This window comes from Oryctolagus cuniculus, chromosome 20 (genome assembly GCF_051225735.1).
Source record: "Oryctolagus cuniculus isolate XC-2025 breed Fujian yellow rabbit chromosome 20, ASM5122573v1, whole genome shotgun sequence".
In the NCBI taxonomy this organism is placed as follows: Eukaryota; Metazoa; Chordata; class Mammalia; order Lagomorpha; family Leporidae; genus Oryctolagus; species Oryctolagus cuniculus.
The window spans coordinates 48,350,102-48,368,536 of record NC_142886.1 but is presented as its reverse complement, the minus strand read 5'-3'; the positions used below and the strand labels follow the sequence as shown (position 1 = coordinate 48,368,536).

General features: G+C 52.6%; 1 protein-coding gene across 7 annotated transcripts in view; it reads right to left on the bottom strand.

The window, feature by feature from the left end:
• EVL (Enah/Vasp-like) overlaps positions 1 to 18,435 on the bottom strand; it is a 140,089-nt gene that overhangs the window by 40,910 nt on the left and 80,744 nt on the right. For 4 of the 7 annotated variants that reach the window (XM_070065396.2, XM_051830861.3, XM_051830857.3 and 1 more), the window contains exons 2-3: positions 13,424 to 13,468; positions 12,585 to 12,753 (exon numbers count right to left, since the gene is read on the bottom strand). In XM_070065396.2, the coding sequence (XP_069921497.1) occupies positions 12,585 to 12,753; positions 13,424 to 13,468 (214 nt within the window). The remainder of the gene's footprint in view (positions 1 to 12,584; positions 12,754 to 13,423; positions 13,469 to 18,435) is intronic. The other 3 variants (XM_070065397.2, XM_051830858.3, XM_051830859.3) reach the window with 1 other exon arrangement.

The following is an 18,435-nucleotide window of genomic DNA, read 5'->3' as shown; positions in this document are numbered from 1 at the left end:
TGTCCTGGAATGTAGACGTTGGCTACGTCCTCAGAGGAGGATGGGGTGCGGAACGTGAGAATGTCCCTGGAACACGGCGAAGAGCTGGCCCGCAGAGTTGCTGGAGGAGATGCAAAGGAACCCGGGGCTCCTGTATCTCACTGCTCTCTGTATGGCCGGGACCCTGCCCAGGGAGACCCAGGGAGTTAGTGGGGCCAGCGACTGGGTGCTGCTTTTCCTTGCCAGTGAGATGAGCGGCATCCTTTCTCCCACACCCCAGCCAGCCTTAGCTCTAACCTCTGGAGCTTCACGGGCCAGTTCTGATGGCAGGAAGCTTTAGGATGTTAGACGGGGAGAGGCATGGTGCCTCTCCCAGGGCACACCCACTCCGGTCTCTGGCGGCCTGCCCCAGCTGTGCCCTCTGCCCCCAGAACAGTATCGGCACCCAACAGTCTGAGACTGCTCTGCGGACGACTGTGGTACTAGGGACAAGGGACAAGCAGTGTTGGAGTTAGAGTTCTGGATTACAGTTCCGACTTCATTATTCCCAGTTCAATAACCTTGGACAGGTTACTCATATCAATTGCCTCATACACAAAATGAAGACAAACAGGAAATAATACTGTGCTGACACCTTGTGGAGATGTTTAGAGTTTAATTTTTGTATTATTTATTAATTTATTTTTGACAGGCAGAGTTAGTGAGAGAGAGAGAGACAGAGAGAAAGGTCTTCCTTCCGTTAGTTCACCCCCTAAAATGGCCGCCACGGCCGGCGCACTGCACCGATCCAAAACCAGGGGCCAGCCACACACACCCACCCCCCCTAGTCTCCCATGCGGGTGCAGGGCCCAAGCATCTGGGCCATCCTCTACTGCCTTCCCGGGCCACAGCAGAGACCTGGACTGGAAGAGGAGCAACCGGGACAGAACCTGGCGTCCTAGACTTTTTTTTTTTTTTTTTAATTTCTATTTCTATGAGAGGTTAGAGAGACAGACAGTGCTTCTGATGGAGCAAAGACAAAAAGCCTTAGATCCATATAGACCTCTCACCTACATACAGCAAGCAGGCCCCTATTTCGCTGCCCAGCTAACACAGCCCCACCTTGCCTGGACTGCTGGACACACCACTACCTGAGGGGTCCAGCTATCAGCCTGAGCTCTCCCCCCAGCTCACACTGTGGTCTCGCAGGACCTTTAGAACGAGCCCCGCTTTAGCTCAGGCCCCGGCTCCTTTCTGCCACTTTGCACTGTATAAACCACTAGTCTGTAAGGGAAGGCGCTCTCTGCCATGCGCTTGCTGGCAACTCTCGGCTGTGCGTTCACCTGGGCGTGAGCCCCTCCAGGCTTTATTCTTCTGAACACCCCTGGTCTGGCTTCGGCTTCATACTCTGTCTCTTCTTTCCTGACAGCTTTATCCACTGGTTCACTCCCCAAATGCCTGCAGTGGTTGGGGCTGGGCAAGGCTGACGCCATGGGCCAGGAACTCAGCCCAGGTCTTCTGCATGGTGGCAGAAACTCGCCGGTCTGAGCCATCCCTGCGCCTCCCGGGTGAGCATTAGCAGGACGCTGGCGTCAGGTTTTGAGCCCGGGCACCCCGATGGAGGACACGGGCCCCTTCACCAGTGTGGTACCGGCTAGGCCAAACCCCACCCCACCCCACATCACGCCTTCTGAAATGCATCCACGCTGCTGGGTGTGCCTTCAGTTTCCTCTTTATTGCTGAAAGTTACTCCCTTTCTGGAAATCATTGTAAGAGCCTTTGTGTCTGTCTCCTGTCCACTGGGAAGATGTATTTTACAGGATCGATTCCTCCAAGTACAACGGCCTGCTAGACGTGGACACTGAGAAAAATCAGCTTCTGAAAAGGGAGACTCCAAGTCCGTGCACTCTGGATAGTCTGTGCCGACGACACAGAGCCAACATGTCGCTTGACCGTCTGCCAGAGGTGCCCAGTGTTCATCAGCCTCCAGAGAGACCCCAGCACTCACCTACGGGTCCCCTCGCTTTGTTTACTCTGCTCACGAGTCAGAGGACCCCACTGGACACTTTCAGGGCTGAGTCCACCTGTGGGCATGGCAGCTTCATTCAACACCCGTCACCCCACACGGCCCGCAGGAGACGCGATTCTTACTTCTGTTGCTGCCAGGCACTTCTGCCTGATCCTGAGCGGCACAGAAACGGACCCCTGTGCTACGTACTGTAGTCCTGTTTGAGCTCACTCAGCACAGTGTTTATGAGATTCATCCGTGATACTGCATGCATCGGCATTTGAGTTTGATTGCTATGGAGCATTCCACTAAAAAACTCGTTTGAGTGGCAGACAGATAAAGCTCTTATCTGGGGGTTCACTCCCCAAACGCCTGCCGCAGCCTCTGGCTGGGGCCGAAGTTGGAAGCTGGGAACCCATCCACGTCTCCCACATGAGTGGCAGGAATCCAACGACTTCAGCCATCGTCTGCTGCTTCCCTGGATCAGTCAAAGCAGCGAGCTGGAGTCAGAAGTCAGAGCCAGGCTTTGAACCAGGCACTCTGATGTGGGACACCAGCATTCTAACTAATGTCTTAACCAGCAGGCTGAGTGCCTGTCCTGAGAACTTGGTTCTTCAGCCACAAATAACGTCCCCATTTTCCTTGCTAATGGGCATTTGGGTAGTTTCTACCCCTTTGGTTATTCTGAATAAAACACAATGAATATTTTTGTACATGAGTCTTAGTGGACGTAAATACTCATTCCTCTTGGGTCCATATCCAGGAGTGGGTTTTACAGTACGTGTGTCAGATTTAGTTTTAGGAGGTTCTATCAAATGGCTTCCCCAAGAGGAGGCGTCACTTCACACTCCCATCAGAAGCTACAAGAGCTCGAGCAGCTCCAGGCCATGGGGCTGCCCACACCTTAGCTTCAGGGGGCCTGGGGTGCATGGTGCTGCCTGGCTGTGTCCGCATGTGCGGCTCCCCAGGCAGTGATGCAGGGAGGCACCAGGTGTGCCATGATGCAGGGAGGCAGGTGTGCCGTGATGCAGGGAGCCACCAGGTGTGCCGTGATGCAGGGAGGCAGGTGTGCCGTGATGCAGGGAGCCACCAGGTGTGCCGTGAGCTGAGTGCTGGGTGTGCAGTGAGCTGAGTGCGGGTGTGCAGTGAGCTGAGTGCCGGGTGTGCAGTGAGCTGAGTGCGGGTGTGCAGTGAGCTGAGTGTCAGGTGTGCAGTGAGCTGAGTGCGGGTGTGCAGTGAGCTGAGTGCCGGGTGTGCAGTGAGCTGAGTGCCGGGTGTGCAGTGAGCTGAGTGTCAGGTGTGCAGTGAGCTGAGTGCGGGTGTGCAGTGAGCTGAGTGCGGGTGTGCAGTGAGCTGAGTGTCAGGTGTGCAGTGAGCTGAGTGCGGGTGTGCAGTGAGCTGAGTGCTGGGTGTGCCGTGAGCTGAGTGCCGGGTGTGCAGTGAGCTGAGTGCTGGGTGTGCCGTGAGCTGAGTGCGGGTGTGCCGTGAGCTGAGTGTCAGGTGTGCAGTGAGCTGAGTGCTGGGTGTGCCGTGAGCTGAGTGCGGGTGTGTAGTGAGCTGAGTGTCGGGTGTGCAGTGAGCTGAGTGCTGGGTGTGCCGTGAGCTGAGTGCTGGGTGTGCAGTGAGCTGAGTGCCGGGTGTGCAGTGAGCTGAGTGCCGGGTGTGCCGTGAGCTGAGTGCCGGGTGTGCGGTGATGCAGGGAGCCGGGTGTGCAGTAAGCTGAGTGCCGGTGTGCGGTGGCACTGAGTGTCAGGTGTGCAGTGAGTTGAGTGCCGGGTGTGCGGTGAGCTGAGTGCCGGGTGTGCGGTGATGCAGGGAGCCGGGTGTGCAGTAAGCTGAGTGCCGGTGTGCGGTGGCACTGAGTGTCAGGTGTGCAGTGAGTTGAGTGCTGGGTGTGCCGTGAGCTGAGTGTCAGGTGTGCAGTGAGTTGAGTGCTGGGTGTGCCGTGATGCAGGGAGGCAGGTGTGCAGTGAGCTGAGTGCCGGGTGTGCAGTGAGCTGAGTGTCAGGTGTGCAGTGAGCTGAGTGTCAGGTGTGCGGTGAGCTGAGTGCCGGGTGTGCAGTGAGCTGAGTGTCCAGCACACACTGGCTAGTTCTCCTCTTTTGTGAATACCCATTCAAGTCTTTCTTTTGCTGACCATTTAAAAAAGAAGTTCTGTCCTTTTCTTACTCATTTGTAGGAATTCCGCACATACTCTTCACGTGAGCTCCTTGCTCTGCCAGTACGTACATCTTGAGAATACCTGCTTTCAGTCTGCAGCTTGCCTTCGTGGTCTCTTTCAATGAAGAAACTTCTTGATTTTTTAATAAACATTTATTTCTTTATTTGAAAATCAGTTATAGAGAGAGGGACAGACAAATCTTCCATCTGCTGGTTCACTCCCCAGGTGATAGCAATGGCCAGGGCTGAGCTAGGCCGAAGCCAGCAGCCAGGAACTTTATCCAGGTCTCCCAGTGTGGTCAGCAGGGGCCCAAACACTTGGGCCATCTACCACAGCTTTCCCCAGGCCATTAGCATGGAGCAGGATTAGAAGTGGAGCAGCCAGGACTTGAACCAGCACCCATACAGGATGCAGGGGTTGCAGGCAGCAGCTTTTACCTTCTATGCCACAACGCTGGCCTCCAAAACTTTTTGATTTTAAAGAAGCCTAACCAGGGCCAGGGCTGTGGCGTAGAGGGTAAAGCCACTCCCTGTAGTGCTGGTACCCCATATGGGTGCCGATTTGAATCCTGGCTGCTCCACTTCCAATCCAGGTCTCTGCCATGGCCTGGGGAAGCAGTAGAAGATGGCCCAAGTCCTTGGGCCCCTGCACCTGCATGGGAGACCCAGAAGAAGCTGCTGGCTCCTGGCTTCAAATTGGCATAGCTCTGGCCATTATGGTTAACTGGGGAGTGAACCAGCAGATGGAAGACCTCTCTCTCTCTCTGCCTCTCCTCCTCTCTCTGTGTAACTCTGACTTTCAAATAAATAAATAAATCTTTTAAAAAGAAACAGTATAGACAAGGGCTATAAACAATAATCAAATCTCAAAATGTCACCTTAAAAAGAAGCCTAACTTAAAAACCATTTCTTCACAAGTAATACTTTCCTGTGTCCTGTTCAACAAAATCATTGTCTTTCCCAGTGTCACTGATTATTTCCCTTAGGAGCTTCACCGGTTCACTTTAAATGTTGAGGTTGGAGATCCATCGTGAACAACGTGGGGTTCAGCATGAGCTGGCAGTAAGGCTTTGTTCACGATGGTGTCTGGTCATCCCAGCATCATTTGCTGAGAGACCCCCTTACCCCCAGGCACACCATGGTGCTGTTGTCCCAAGTCTAGTGACCACACATGGGCAGGTCCATCTAGACCTCCTTCTCAGCTCCTCCCTGATTGGTGGCTGTGGCTTTGCAGAAAGTTTTGAAATCTGACAGTGCAGATACACCAATTTTACTTTTTCAGATTGCTTTGCCTATTTTAGATCCTTTACATTTCTGTTTAAGTTTTTTTTTTTTTTTTTTTTTTTGACAGGAAGAGTAGACAGTGAGAGAGAGAGAGACAGAGAGATAGGTCTTTCTTTTGCCGTTGGTTCACCCTCCAATGGCCGCCACGGCCGGCGCACTGCGCTGATCCGATGGCAGGAGCCAGGTGCTTCTCCTGGTCTCCCATGGGGTGCAGGGCCCAAGCACTTGGGCCATCCTCCACTGCACTCCCGGGCCACAGCAGAGAGCTGGCCTGGAAGAGGGGCAACCGGGACAGAATCCGGCGCCCTGACCGGGACCAGAACCCGGTGTGCCGGCGCCGCAGGCGGAGGATTAGCCAAGTGAGCCGCGGCACCAGCCTCTGTATAAGTTTTATAAGCACCTGGTCAATTTTAACAAAATGTCTTCTGAGATTTAAATTGGGATTACTTTGATTCTCTGACTCAATTCACATTTGGAAATTCTCAGAACAGAATCACACTGCTGGCACATGTTACAGTAACTTTCAGAGAGGCAACAGTGAAATCCTTGTCTTGCTCCTGAATTTGGGGAAAGGCAAAATGTTAAGTATGATGTTAGCTATGGTTTCTGTTTTGTTGTTATTTGTAGATATCTTTTATCCCAGCTTCCTCATTGTTTTTATACTGAAGGGAACTGGATATTTTAAAAAAAAGATTTATTTATTTGAAAGGCAGAGTTAGAGAGAGAGAGAGAGATCCTTCATCCACTGGTTTACTCCCCCAAATGGCTGCAGCTGGGCTAATACGAACTCAGGAGCCAGGAGCTTCTTCCAGGTCTCCCACATGGGTGCAGGGGCCCAAGGACTTGGATCATCTTCTGCTACTTTCCCCAGGTGCGTTAGCAGGGAGTTGCATTGGAAGGAGAACGTCTGGGGATATGGAACAGCCATATGGGATGCCAGCACTGAGGGGGTGTCTATACCTGCTTTGCCACAGCATCGGCCCCGGGTACTGAGTTTTATCAAATGCCTTTTTCTGTATCTCTAAGATACTCATGTGGTATTTTGCTTTTATTCTGTTATATTGGTCTTGCATTCCTGGAATTCAGGATGTTATTTTAAATATATTAGATTTAAGTCATTAATTTTATGTTTATTTATTGTATCATTGCTCATTAGAAATTTTCTTCTCCTGCAATGTTCTTTTGCAGTTTTTATATCATGGTTATGTTGTCTTAATAAGACAACATAGGAAGTGGTCCTTCTCTGAAAGACTTCGTGTACAATTGGAAGTGTTTCTTCCTTAAACGTTAGGGAGGATTCACCAGTGAAGCCGTCTGGGTCTGCCGCTTTGTTTGTAAAAACCTTGGGTTTGTAATTATAAATACCTTTAATAGGTTTAGGACTATTTGTATTTTCTATTTTTTCTTGTGTCAGTTTTGGTAAATTGGTTTTTTAAAAGAGGGATGAGGGTGAGAGATATCTTTCATCTGCTGGTTCATTTCCTAAATGGCTGCAATAGCTAGGGTTGGGTCAGCCTAAAGCCAGGGGCCAGGAAGTGCATCTGGTCTCCACCATGGAGGCAGGGCTCTAAAACCGCGGGCCATTATCTGCTACCTTAGCTGGAAGCCGCATCAGGAGCGGAGTAGCTGGGACTCAAACTGGCATTCTGATATGGGATGTTGGCATTGCAATTCATGGCTCAACCCACTGCCCCACAAGGCCAGCCCTGGTAAATTGTTTTTCAAGGAATATGCACATCTCATCCAAGCTGTCAAATTTATCGGCACAAGATTGTTTGCAATATTATCTTAGTATGTTTTTAGCATTTACAGGATCTATGACGATGTCCTCTTTTTTCACTTCTGATATCGTCAAACTGTGTCCCTCTGCCCCCAGATCATTCTTACAAGATGTTTAAATTAATTTCTTTTACCCCAGTCTTCTGCTTGCCTTTTCCTACCACATACTTGTTTCCTACCTCACTCATCTTGGTGTGGGCAGGGAAGCAGCAAGGAAGAGCAGAGGTCTCCAGCCCCTCCCTGCAGCCCCTCTGCACTCTTTCCATTCAGTGGAAAACTGTAGCTTCCCTGGTTTTGCCACTCAGAGCCGGTGCTGCCAAAAATAACCAACACGGCGGCTGAATGCATCCCCACGGTGACCTTTAGCTCATCATAAGGTTGTTATAATAAAATCACCATGGCTGCCACTCCCATTCCCATCATGCACCTGACACCATGACACTTCTAGGTTTTCCAAAAAAGGTCAAGGAAATGGGTGGTGCTTAAACCCTGAGCCAAACCCCACCCAAGACACCACTGCGGGCTGCAGCTCATGCAAACGGGTGGACCTGAACCTCGCCAGGCACAGCTCTCTCGTGAACACGTCAGCACTCCTGCACGAGTGTGTTCTACTTTGCATGCAGATAAATCTTGCTTCTCTCCTGACCTTGACCTACATTTTGTTCTCAAATTCTTTCTTGCGTTGGAGACAACAGCCTAGACCCAGCCATCCCTGAGTAGCTTTTGCTTTGAATCTATTTTCTTCCTTCTACTTTAGTGGGTTTAATTTGCTTTTTATTTTTCTAGCTTCTTAAGGTAGATGCACAGATCACTGATTTTCATTCTTTTTTCCTGAAATATGCATTCATAGTTATAATTTTACTTATCAGTGTTGTTTTATCTGCATTGTATAAGTTTTGCTATGTTGTATTTTCAGTATTTTTTAGTTCTCAATGTTTTCTAATTTACATTATGATCCCTTATTTGTCCCATTGTTCCCTAGTAATGTACTACCCAATTTCCAAACATTTGGAGATTTTTTCATTATTCTACTGGGAAGGGAGGGGAGGGGAGGGAAGCTTTCACTTCCCAAATGAACACAACAGCCAGGACTGGTCCACATGGAAACCAGGAGCCTGGAGCTCCAACCAGATCTCCCATATGGGTGACAGGGGCCCAAGTACTTGGGCCATTTTTTGCTGCTCTCCTAAGTGCATTAGCAGGGAACTGAATTGGAAGTGGAACAGCCAGCCAGGACTCAAATCGGAGCTCCTATTTGGGATGCTGGCACTGCAGGTCCGCTGGGCCACAATGTAGGTCCCTCTGCTGGATTTTAATCCATTCTCGTCCTAGGCTTGTTTTACGGCTCAGCATGTGGTCTACCTTAGTAAATACTTCATGGCACTCGAGAAGACCATATACCGTGAAGTGGTTGGCTGTAGTTTCTACAAAAACGAACCAGGTCAAGTTGATTAATAATCGTATTCAGATTTTTCCATCTTTCCTCAACTCTGTTTGCATGTTCAGTCTGTCACCTAGAGGTATGATTAGCATCTCTATGCTTCTGGATTGGTCTATTTCTGTCTTTAGATTTGCCCATCTTTAAATATTTTAAATTTATGTTATTAGATGCATACAATTTAGGGTTACTATGACTTGCTTTTCAGTGGACTGCTTTATCACTAGAAAGGTCAGAGTTCATCTTTAGCGATACCTGTTGCCACACGGTCTACTTTAACTGGGATAAATACATCGCACCAGTGTCTGGATGGTGTTTGCTTGGTTTCTCTCTTTCTAATCTTTAATTTTTAGCCTTTCTCCCATCAGCTATATTTAGAAATGTTAACTCTGCAAGCTTTGGCAGGACTGATGCATACTCTGGCTGAAGGATAAACTTGTTTTAACACGTGGCACTTTCTGTATGTGAGTCCATATTACAGCATTTGTCAACGTCTTATTCCGGGGAGTACAGGAGTGGGAGTGCCTCTCCTGTCCTTTCAACGGCAGGTCTCGCGACTCCAAATATCCTCAAACATGTTTTTGAGGCCTCTGAGTAAAACAGTTGAGTCCTTTACAAAAAAGCAGTGGAGAACGGTTTTCCTTTTTTTTTTTTTTTTTTTTTTAACAGGCAGAGTTAGAGAGAGAGAGAGACAGACAGACAGACAGACAGAGACAAAGGTCTTCCTTTTCTGTTGGTTCACCCCCCAAATGGCTGCTACGGCTGGTGCACTGTGCCGATCCAAAGCCAGGAGCCAGGTGCTTCCTCCTGGTCTCCCATGCAGGTGCAGGCGCCCGAGTACTTGGGCCATCCTCCACTGCCCTCTCGGGCCACAGCAGAGCTGGACTGGAAGAGGAGCAACCAGGACAGAATCCAGCACCCCAACTGGGACTAGAACCCGGGGTGCCAGCGCCGCAGGCGGAGGATTAGCCAAGTGAGCCGCGGCACCAGCCAAGAACGGTCTTCCTTAAAACTGCGGGTGAGCCCCCTTCTCGCTCTCTCCCCCAAGCAGGAATCCCTTCTTACTCCCTTCATTGTTCCACAGATCACACTGCAATCAGAGCTCTCGCCAGCTCACAGGCCTCACAGACTCCAGTCAGTGGCACTGGGTCTGGTCCAGCGCTCCGGTGCAGTGTGAACAGTGAGACGGCTGCAGGACTGCAATGTCTGCTTTAGGACCTGCTGCCCGCCTCCTCTGTTTACTGACTCCATGTCTACTAGTTCGCTCTACTTCTATCAATCCCTCTAATCTATTCACTCTACATGCAGTTTTGGTGGCCACAGCTCATTCTCAACCAATCCAAGAGGATTCTCAGTCCTCTTGAAGGGATTAGGTTAGGCTGGAGATGAGGCTAGACTTTGGCTGACAGCACTATACGCTGCCAGTCCTGTTTCCCACAAGTGGTCATCTGGTTTCACATCCACCTATTTAGCAAAAATGAGAATAACATTCTTGTACTGTTTATCTTCATGGGGTTACTGGGAGAATGAAATCACAGACATGAGAAGTGTGCCAAGACCACACAGAGTGGCAAACATGGGAGGGTGAACCCATGCAATCACCAGGCCAGGTATCTGTCTCTCTTGAAAGATTGCGCTACTTTCTTTCTTTATTTGAAATAGAGGTGCAGAGAAACAGAAAAACACACGACACAGCTCTTCCATTCTCTGGTCCATTTCTCAAATGCCCACAGCAGCCAGAGTTGGGCCAGGCCAAAGCCAGGCACTTGGAGCTCGACCCATGTCTCCTACATGGGTGACAGGGACGCTAGTGCTTCAGCCATCACCTGCTGCCTCCCAGGGTATGCGCAGCAGGAAGCTGGCTCAGAAGCAGAGCCAGGACTTGAACCCTGAGACTTGGGGTTCCCAAACAGTGCTTTAATGGTTGCGCCAGTGCCCACCTGTTGACCAACTCAAGATGGGAGTCCGCAGGCTGGAAATAGACCTGTGAAAGCCCATCTTTTTTCCTGGAGTCCTGAAAGGCCCAGGTTTCCTGCCCGGTGCCTGTGCCTTCTGAGAGCCGCCCCCTCCACCTGGCGAGAGGGGACCCGGCTCTCAAACCTAGAACTCCAGCAGGAAGGCCGCGCTGGCAACTTCTCTTTCTTGAGGAGGGCACTCAGAGGCTCTCAGCACTTGAGGGACCACGAGGGCTGCTGCCAGTTCCTCCCTCCACGGGGAAAGGCCTCTTCCTCACTGCGTGGTTTCCCTGGCGGGAGGCACAGCGGGGTGGCGGCTCTGAGAACAGGTGCCTCCGTGCTCAGGGAACCCAGCTCTCAAGGCTGATGCACTCCCAGCGCCCCCTGCTGCCTTCCTGGTTTCCGCAGAGGCACTGATGCTTGGGAACGCCTGCTCCAATTCAGAAGCGGCTGGGACGTGAACCTTCCATGGAGGACTCTCGACCAGGCAGGGGTGTTCTGGGACCCGGTGAGCTGCTTTGGGCTGTCAGCGTAACTGAAGCCGGGTGTTGCATACCCTGCACTGCGTGCGCAGCATGTCTCTGGGGACAGATTTGGCACAGTGCATCGGGTGACAGGGAAGCAGCTCCTAGACGACCTCCAGGAGAATCTTCCCAGCACTGGGGCTCATCAACAGGGAAAGGGCTGCTGAGTTTCAAGTTAGACACCCTGAGAGTCGGGGTCCTGAAGTGGGGAGATCTCTTTCGGCCTCAAGGATCCGAAACTCGGTACGGTTGTTTTGGCCTAAGCAGAAACTCATTCAGGTAGGTATCACTGAAAACCAAGCCCAAGCGCTGTTCTCGTTTCTCACTGCTAGCAAGCGGATTCTTGCAGGGACAGCAGCTAACCTGCTTCTGAACTTCGCCAAAACCCGGCCAGCGAAGGCTGCCTGGGGACGCAGCTGAGGCGAGCTTCTCATAAAGGCCGAAACCACAGCTCTCCTAACGTCACGGCCAAAAACGCCCTTGTCAGTCTGCGAGAAGAGAGCTGGAGGGAGAGCACTGACGCGGTGAGCAAGGTGCTGCGGCTAAGCCAGACCGCCGTGCGCCCGCCCCGGTCTGAGGCTGTCACGTCCGTCACGGAGCCAGTCGTGTGTGGCTATTCACCACGCAGGTGGATTCAGCTGCCTGCCGGTGTCTGCACAGCTGGTCACCAAGCACACTCACGAACGATGCCATCTTTTTTGTCCAGGAGGGGACGCTCTTTCTAAATGAAGACTTGGGGGCTGTGAGCCCAGACCCCTAGCAGCCACCTTGCACGGATGGACAAGTGTAGCTAAGGCTAACTCATCTGTGCAACATGTTTCCCCTAGCTCTGCCACCTCTGATATTTGATTCTTTTTCTTTTCTTTTTTTCTTTTTTCTTTTCTTTTTTTTTTTTTTTTTTTTTTTTTGACAGGCAGAGTGGACAGTAAGAGAAAGAGACAGAGAGAAAGGTCTTCCTTTTGTCGTTGGTTCACCCTCCAATGGCCACCACAGCCAGCGCTGCGGCCGGCGCTGATCCGATGGCAGGAGCCAGGTACTTATCCTGGTCTCCCATGGGGTGCAGGGCCCAAGGACGTGGGCCATCCTCCACTGCACTCCCGGGCCACAGCAGAGAGCTGGACTGGAAGAGGGGCAACCGGGACAGAATCCGGCGCCCCGACTGGGACTAGAACCCGGTGTGCCAGCGCCGCAAGGTGGAGGATTAGCCTAGTGAGCCGCGGCGCCTGCCGATATTTGATTCTAATCTGACAATAACCCAGTGAAGTAGGCAGGGTATAGGTCTCTGTTTCCAGACGACACAGGTAATACCGAAGCTCAGAAAAAAACGGTTGGCTTAAGGTCTCACACCTGGGAGAACGAGGGCTTGGACTCAGAATGTGAACCCAGACCCCAGTTTGGAAAACCTTTTTCCCAACTCCCTCTCACCTTGTGTGTGCGGTGTGCACGGCTCGTGGTGTCCCTGGGCCTCGAGCACTCACCTGCTGATCCTGCAGCTTGACTCCCACGACGCGGAAGGTGTTGCTGGCAGTGTTGTGGTAGATGTTGATCCGGCTGAATCCCTGCTGGCCGGGCTTGAGGGGCACCCACTTCTTGCTGGTGTCATCGTAGACCATCACGGAAGCCCGGGCTTGGCAGATACTCTGTTCACTGCAGAGTGAGAGAAAACTCAGGCGTCAGCCTCTGCTACAGGGGAGGGGAGCTCGGCCGGGCCTCAAACAGAGGATGACCGCTACTTGACACCAAGAAGCCTTCTCACGGCCAGGCCTTCCCGCTGCCCACGGAAGGGCTGCCTGGGGAGTGGCGACACAAGGTTCTGTGGCCAAACTTTCAGTAGCTTGAGAAAGACACCACTCTGCTTTCAGGGGAGGGCACTCGAGTGAGAGAGGAGTTACGACGACAGGTTGCTGACTGCCCACGATGTTCTAGGCACTGAGTTACGATACTAAACAAGGCCATGCAGGACAGCATCTGAGCCCCACAACTTATGAGGTGGCTGTTTACGACCCGCATTACAGATGAGGAAAGAGCGGCCCAGAGGTGGGAAAAGATTTGTGCAAGTTCACTTAAGTAGTCAGTGATGAAATTTGGGTCTCCAACCAGTTCTGCCTGATTCTGGAGCACGGGACAGAGAGCGTACTGTTTGCGACATCCGACAAATTGTCCAACTGATGGTGTTGCGACAGCACGGCATGAGATAAGCCCCGGAGACGGTGAAGCGGCCAGCTGACCTGACGCACACAGCAGCACGGATCACAGTACACAGACGGCTGCACCTCACTCTGCTGCAGACACTGACTGACCCCACAGAGCACCTCACCTGCTGAGAATGCGACAGAAAACCAGGGACGATGCAGAGGCAGCCCTGGAGAGAGAAAACGTCATCGCTCAAGTTAATACAGCAAAACCCAGAGGAGTCTCTGAGCCGCCGGCTCTTCCTTTACACACAGGCCCAGCCCTCGGGGATGTAGTCGCCCTCGCCAGAGTGTTAGGGCTCCCGTGGGTGCGACACGGCTGACACGGGCAGGTGCACTGACCAGGGGAGGACCGGCAGTTCCCAGAAAGGGAGGCCACACAGAGATGAGGAAGAGCTGGAAATGGGAACTTCAAGCCCAGCAACTTGGGAGCTGGGGTGACCACAGGGTCACGAGAAAGTCACAGCACTTTCTTTTTACCGATTTAAGAAGGCAAAGAAACAATGAAAGATTCAGGAAAGATTTCTCTTCTCAGACTGTGGTCACCGGGCAGCAAACAGCCGTGGTTTGATAAGATCAGCTCTTGGGGCCCAGACACCGCAACTTGGCCACCACCGTCAGCTCTAAACTGCTCCAGGGGGTGCGGCATCCCCAGAGCCTCCCCTGCTGCTCAGGGACTGTGTGTGGCCCAGCGAGTATGTTTCCGCCGCTTTTTAAAAAAATTTATTTTATTTGAAAGGCAGAGTTATCAGAGAGAGGGACACACACACACACTCTGAGGGAGAGAGAGGCCTTCCATCTGCTGGTTCACTCCCCAGTCTCCATGACAGCTGGAGCTGGGCCAGGCTGAAACCAGGAGCCAGGAATTCCACCTGCGTCTCCCACGTGGGTGCAGGGGCTCAAGCACTTGGGCCGTCCTCCACTGCCTCCCAGGCGCCTTAGCAGGGAGCAGGATTGGAAACGGAACAGCTGGGGTCAAACTGGCACTCTGGTGTGGGATGCGTGTGTCGCAGGTGGCGGCTTGCGCTGTCGCACCATGATTTCCACCCTGATTATCCTGATCTCAGCAGAACTCTGTGCCACAGATGAGAGACCCTGAGAAAGTTCAGAGAACATGCATATTATTAACAATATTACCAATTTTCTGAAGTCCCGTCATATTCAGCCTTTCCTTCATTTCTCTTTAAGACAACTTCCTGTGCCCACGCAGGGCATGGGCGCAGTGCTGGGCCTCACAGCTGCCGTGAACGCCTACGCAGCTGAGTCTCCATTTAGCCACTGCCTGCTCGGCTCCGGCTCGGAGCCCCGAGTCTGCCTGGTGTTTGCGGTCCAAGCCTCACCCCGAGAGGACTGTGGACGTGTCCGAGGCCAGAGGGGATGCTGAAAGCTTTGGTCTGCAGCTGTGCTGCTTCCTCCCCACCGTAATTCACCCCTTCCCCAGGAAGTTGATGAGGCGGCGGTTACTGTCCCTGTGCGCGAGTCTGACCGGCACGGACGCAGGAGTGTGCACACGTTTAGTGCCGCAGAGACGAGTGGACAGAGCCTGTGCCCATGGGACAACCAGACAAGAACTCCAAACCTTAGCCAGCCTGGAGGGGCAGGGCCAACAGCAGACGTGTTCCGAACAGAATGTCGCACGGGACCTCCCACCCCAGACCAAGCCAGGGAGGGGACGGCAGCCAAGCAGGGGTGAGAGGTGCACACTGAGCAGAGTGCGGGGAGCCGAGGCTCAAGGCAGGAGAGGGTGGAGGGCAGGAGGAGGCCACATGTATTTTAAGTGGTTTCAGAAATAGAGCACGAGGGCTGGGCTGGCCACCCAGCCGATGCTGAGACACAGAGACGATTTTTCTTATTGTAATTATAGCCACGACTCTCCCCCTTTTCTGCTGTTGTTTTTAACACTTAGGTTTGAACTAAACTCGTGGTTAACCAATGCTTCCCCCACGTGAACAGTACTTGCCAGGCTCTGCTTGTTTCACTGTCACTTACGAGCTCTGAAGGCAAGGTGCACATCGTGTCCCCAGCGGGTCTTCTGCAGGCCGCCTGTCCACACGGTCTGGGCGTCTGCCATGAAGGATTTGTCTTGCTGCCCTGGGCTTATTCCTGGGGAGGTTTTTTGACTAAATCAAGTCCCCATGGCTGTGCAGGATGGACAGTGCCTGTATGTCACGAACTTGATTTCCCCAAATTGATTCTCATTTGAGGACATTTAATAGACAAATATTTTATTTTTAAAAAAGTATTATTTGGGGCTAGCATTGTGGTGTGGCAGGTAAAGCCACCAACTGTGATGCCAGCGTCCCATATAAGTTTGTGTCCTGGCTGCTCCACTTCCGATCCAGCTCCCTGCTAATGGCCTGGGAAAAGCAGCAGAAGGTGGCCCAAGTGCTTGGATCACTGTCATCCATGTGGGAGGCTTGGACAAAGCTCCTGGCTTCAGCCTGGCCTGGCCCTGAACATTGTGGCCATCTGGGGAGTGAACCAGCAGATGGAAGATATCCCTCTCGGCCGGTGCCGCGGCTCACTAGGCTAATCCTCCGCCTGCGGCGCCGGCACACCGGGTTCCAGTCCCAGTCGGGGTGCTGGAGTCTGTCCTGGTTGCTCCTCTTCCTGTCCAGCTCTCTGCTGTGGCCCGGGAGTGCAGTGGAGGATGGCCCAAGTGCTTGGGCCCTGCGCCTGCATGGGAGACCAGGAGAAGCACCTGGTTCCTGGCTTCGGACCAGCCGCAGCGGTCATTGGAGGGTGAACCAACAGTAAAGGAAGACCTTTCTCTCTGTCTCTATCTCTCTCACTGTCCACTCTGCCTGTCAAAAAATTAAAAAAAAATTTAAAAAGGCAAAAAAAAAAAAGATATCCCTCTCTCCGTCATCTCCCTGTCTCTCTGTAACTGCCTTTCAAATAAATCAATCTTTTAAAAAGTATTATTTACTGAGTAAATGCACTATTTTTAAAAAACAGACGCATACAGAAGAGGTGGGTTGCTCTCTCGTTCTGTTTAGCCTCTGGAACAGGGAGGCCCTGGGGTGCAGCAAGGCGAGAGCAGGAAGGAGGAGGCTTGGCTGTTGGCTTTGTACCGAGGAGCACTTCTGAAAATCTGCCGAACTCTAACTAAAGAGGAGGGAGCAAAATACTCCCCTACCTTCTGCTTATAACCCTGAAACCTGATCATGGGTCCTCCTGGGCTGCATGTGAGAAACTGTGGATGCAGCTGAAGACAAAACTGACAGCTCACTGCTCAGCTCACAGGGACCACTGCCTGAAGCCAGACCCAGTCTCTCTTTAACCCTGTTGTGTCCTGCCGGCTGTCGGGTCCTTGCTCCCCAACTTCTGTGCAGCAGAGAACGAGGTGTCTCCAACACACGCTCCCTCCCAGCCCCTCCCGCAGGGCCCTACAATGGTCGTCTGCTTTAGGTCCCTCTGCTGGACGACAAAAACCTCCAGGGTGAGGGCTCTTTCCTCCAGACAGCCCTGCCCCATGTGCTGACCAGTGCCTTCCTCTCTGTGGGCCTTTGGAGGTCTCGGACAACAGGGCAGACAGCTTGGTTGGCCCCAGGGAACTAAGGCTTCCCACACTCCGCCCAGCACACTTCCGTGAGGATGGGATGACTTTTGGCACATGGCCCAACCCATAGCCATGTGGTAAAGCCAGCCTGTGTTCCAGCACTGTGGCACAGCAGGTTAAGCCAGCTGCTCCACTTCCGGTGCAGCTCTCTGCTAGTGCTCCTGGGAAAGCAGAAGACGGCGGCCCAGGTGCTTGGGCCCCTGCGCCCACATGGGAGACCTGGATGGAGCTCCCAGGCTCCTGGCTACAGCCTGGCCCAGATGGCTGTTGTGGCCATTTGGGGAGTGAACCAATGGATGGAAGATTTCTCTCCCTCTTTCTCACTTCCTCTCCCTATGTATTACTCTGCCTTTCAAACAAATAAAATAAAAGCTTAAAAAAAAAGTCAGACTGGATGGCAGGAGCATCCGCCTGATACTTGGACCAATTAAGAAGACTCTTCTGGTATCACTCAGCGCTCAGGAGGGAAGACGTTGCCGTTGCCCATGAAGCTGTCTGCATCCCACATCCGGGGGTCTGACCCCCACCTCTTCTCAAAGCTGAGGCCACGCTCACTGCCTCCAAACAGGTCTCTGCTTGCTCCCATGCATTCAGCAGCCACTGAGAGTGAGGCTCTGGGGGTGAGCATGCATGTCTCTGCCCCGAAGGAGGTTACCATCCAGCAGGAAACAGAGACAGATGCTTGCAGAAGTGGGTGCGCGAGCATGCTGGAGGCGGGAGAACACCGGGTTCTGGGGGAGGAGGCCCCCTCCGCCGGCCAGAGCTGACAAAGACGTCAGCATTTCCTACAGTGATTCCAGACGCACGCAGGTGCCTGGCACCGGCTTGGTGCAGCCTGTGCACTCAGCAGGTGTGTGCCTCTGCTCCCAGACCTGTTTGAAGGTGCCAGGAGCCTCTGGTCACTGTCAAGAGAGCAGCTAGAGCTCATCTTCTGCCTTAGACAGGAGCTTCCTGAGGGCAGGCCAGTATCTGAACTCCCTACGTCCTCCGTAGTGCCAACCGGAGGTCAGGCTCAGCGGGCCCGGGCTCAGGAGCTGCTGGATGAAGGGATGAGTGAGTGAATGCTGAACAGGCTGTGGGGGAGAGCTAGAGAGCAGGAACAGGGCCAGACTCCGAGGCGGTTTGTGAAGCCCTGACCTGTTTACTTTCAATACAAGCAATGAGTGTGAACCTCTCATGCAAACTGAGAACCACCAGCCAGGAAGCTCCAGGCTGGGAGCAAACAGCCTGCACTAAGGAAGCAGGCGCTTAGGAAAGTTGGCTGGACGCTCCAGAGCAGAGCTGAGCCCAAGACAAGAGTGGGCAAGCCAAACAGGAGTCTTCCCCTTTGCAGGCCCCAGTCTGTCTGAAGCGTCACCTGCTAATGGACGCCTTGCAGGTTCAAGCCTGTACGACATCACAGGAGCTCAGAACCACACCAGGAGGACATTCTTGCATTTATCCCCTTTTGCATGAAGTCACGCAGGAAGTAACAGGCACCAGCGGCCGGGACCCTGTCTTCTGCCTCCTGCCACCTGCAGGTGTCTCCTCCTGCCTCCGTGTGCTGCCCCCTCTAGCTGCTTCCCCCATGGTCAC